The 2,583-nt window shown below is 32.8% G+C and overlaps 1 protein-coding gene across 1 annotated transcript in view; it reads left to right on the forward strand.

Moving 5' to 3' along the window:
- LOC112506037 (AT-hook motif nuclear-localized protein 7-like) overlaps window positions 1–964 on the forward strand; it is a 2,475-nt gene extending 1,511 nt beyond the window's left edge. The window contains exons 2-3 of the mRNA XM_025110065.1: window positions 20–181; window positions 524–964. Coding sequence (XP_024965833.1) covers window positions 20–181; window positions 524–805 — 444 coding nt within the window. The 3' untranslated portion in view covers window positions 806–964. The remainder of the gene's footprint in view (window positions 1–19; window positions 182–523) is intronic.
- Window positions 965–2,583: the final 1,619 nt, after the last annotated feature.

The raw sequence follows: 2,583 nt of genomic DNA on the forward strand, positions 1-2,583 counted from the left end.
AACCGTGAGATTGTTGCAGGGTCGCTTTGATATTCTTTCTTTGTCTGGAGCATTTACGCCGAATGAGAATGGTGGAGCAAAAGGTTGCTCTGGTGGGATGAGTGTTTCTTTGGCCGGCCCTGATGGACGTGTTTTGGGTGGAGGACTTGCCGGTATGCTTGTAGCTGCTGGTCCTGTTCAGGTTAGACATTTTACATTTTTATCGATAAAATTGAATCTAGGGCCTRTTTCATGACATAAATTGGGTAAGCGYTAACTGAAAATGGTCGTTCACCAAGTATTTTGTTTTAAATGCTTAGCGTATCCAGGAATTTTGGTAATGGGGATGGGTAAAAGTAGATATATAGAGGGGATTTCAAATACAAACATGTAAATATTATATCTGCAAGGACTCTAATGATCAGAAAGGTAAAAGAAATAATGGATTGGCAATGATTGAGAAAATATCTCATGCTATGATGATTTGTAACTTATGCATTCATGGTTGTATGTTACCATCTAAGCTTGTATTTCTAATTCTTAGGTGATACTTGGAAGCTTTCTTCCCAGCCACCAACAGGAGCACCAGAAACCAAGCAAGAAATCAAGATTGGAACCTGTACAAGCTATCTTGCCGCCGCCTATCGCCACCACTTCTGTGTTCAAACAAGCAACCGAGAGAAGGTATGGTGATGAACCGAATATAAGCTTTACCCTTCCAAACCCGACACATATAGCACGGAGTTTAGACCCTGAAAACAACGGATCTTTGCGTGCATCTGAACCTAAGGTGCTCAACGCGTCACAGTTCGAGGTTTCTTGCTGATCAAATCAGTGGTGTATTAGCTGACTTAGGAAATCATTAGACTTATTTATTGTTGTTAGAAGACATCAAATCTTTTTGGTGCGGTTTTAAATCTTAACCTTAGGTGTTGAAGAGTTGGCATAAATTTAATGGAAAATGGATGTTAATTTGAGGATTTCATTCTTCTTTAAATGGTTTGTATGCTATGAATCCATTTTCTTGAAATTTTATACCATGTCACGCCAAACGTGGGTCGGTGGGTTTTTGTTCAGTCACATGTTGGGGTAATTAGTTTTGTTCTGTCTCATATATCAAACGCATCCTTAAAACCATTATAGTGGTTTCGGCCAGAGTTTTGTTTCTTCACACCTTTCCTTCCTCCAAACTTGTATTTCGAATCCTTAAAACTCATTGCTTGCTCCGTATTACCTTCTCTTCTTGTTTTTTAGCTTGGGCTTCTTGTTCTCTCTTGCCTTTCTTCTCTAAAATCTCTCTCTTTTCTACCAGAAAGCAAGTCATTGACATCTATCTATTGATCTTGATTGATATCGATCGAAAATTGATGAATCCATTCTACATCTTTAGGAAAACTGATATTGCCAAGTTTATCAAGCATGACGTCCTTGGATTTTAAACTGTCATACAAATTTTTTCATCGAGGGTCTGTAATTAGAACCATAACTCTTATTTATTCAAATTGTATTAATATATAAAGACCAAGTGTAACCTATATCATCGTTAAATCTTATCTTATAAAACCAGTGGAACTTCAAAATTGTTAAAATTCATGGCTCCCGCCGCATTGCGCGGGTACACAACTAGTATATATATATAGAGAGAGAGGGGATGGGTCCCACCATTACGCACCCCATCGTTTGGTGCGTAAGTGCCCCACAGGTTTTTTTTATTTTTTGTTTTTATAAATTTATTTTTAATTTTTTTTAAAAATATTTATTTTCTTAATTTTTTTAAGAATTTATTTCTTATTAATTTTTTTTTCAACTTTACTTTTTTTTAAATATCCGATATTTTTTTTTTGTAAAATTTAATTTTTATGTTAATATTTTAATTTTTTTAGAAATTTATTTATTTTTTAACAAAATTAGAAAATTTTATTTTAGGGCTTGCGACGAGATATCAACACCAATAGCCAAGAATTGTCTCGTGTTATCGGTGTCAAATAACTCGACAACCGAACCAGATGATAGAGATTTATATGTTAACTTAAAATGATTTTCAAAATCATGCAAATTTAATTTTCTAGCTAAATAATTGACCAAAACTAGTAATGTTAAGTGTATCGGCAACAATACAACAACTTTTTGCGTTTCTAGAACATAATCTACCACATTGTTGACTAACTACCACAAACCTCCACCAAAAACACGTACTCTAACTTTCTCAATTATAGATATTGATCCTTGAAAGTTTACAGAAGATAATTTTTTTTTCAATATCGGAGATATATATAGTATTTTTTTTGAAATGTTGGTGTTATGTTGGTAGTATAAAATTTGAAATGTTTATACAGTGGGGTTGAGGAGGAAAAAATAATTTGAACAGTGTTTTGTATTGGAAAGAGGAAAGTAAATAGTATTGTATTGGGAATGAGAAAAATGAAAAGTATTGTATTAGGAGTAAGGAGAATGAATAGTGTTGTATTGGGAAGGAGGAAAGTATAAAATTTTCTTATAAAAATTATTTTATTTCTAAAAAAATTAAATATCTAAAATTAAATTAAATTCATTTTTATAAATTTAATTTCTTATTTAAAAAAACCGAATAATTAAAATTTTAAG

The sequence above is a fragment of the Cynara cardunculus genome (assembly GCF_001531365.2).
Source record: "Cynara cardunculus var. scolymus isolate 2C chromosome LG 2, CcrdV1, whole genome shotgun sequence".
Taxonomy (NCBI): Eukaryota; Viridiplantae; Streptophyta; class Magnoliopsida; order Asterales; family Asteraceae; genus Cynara; species Cynara cardunculus.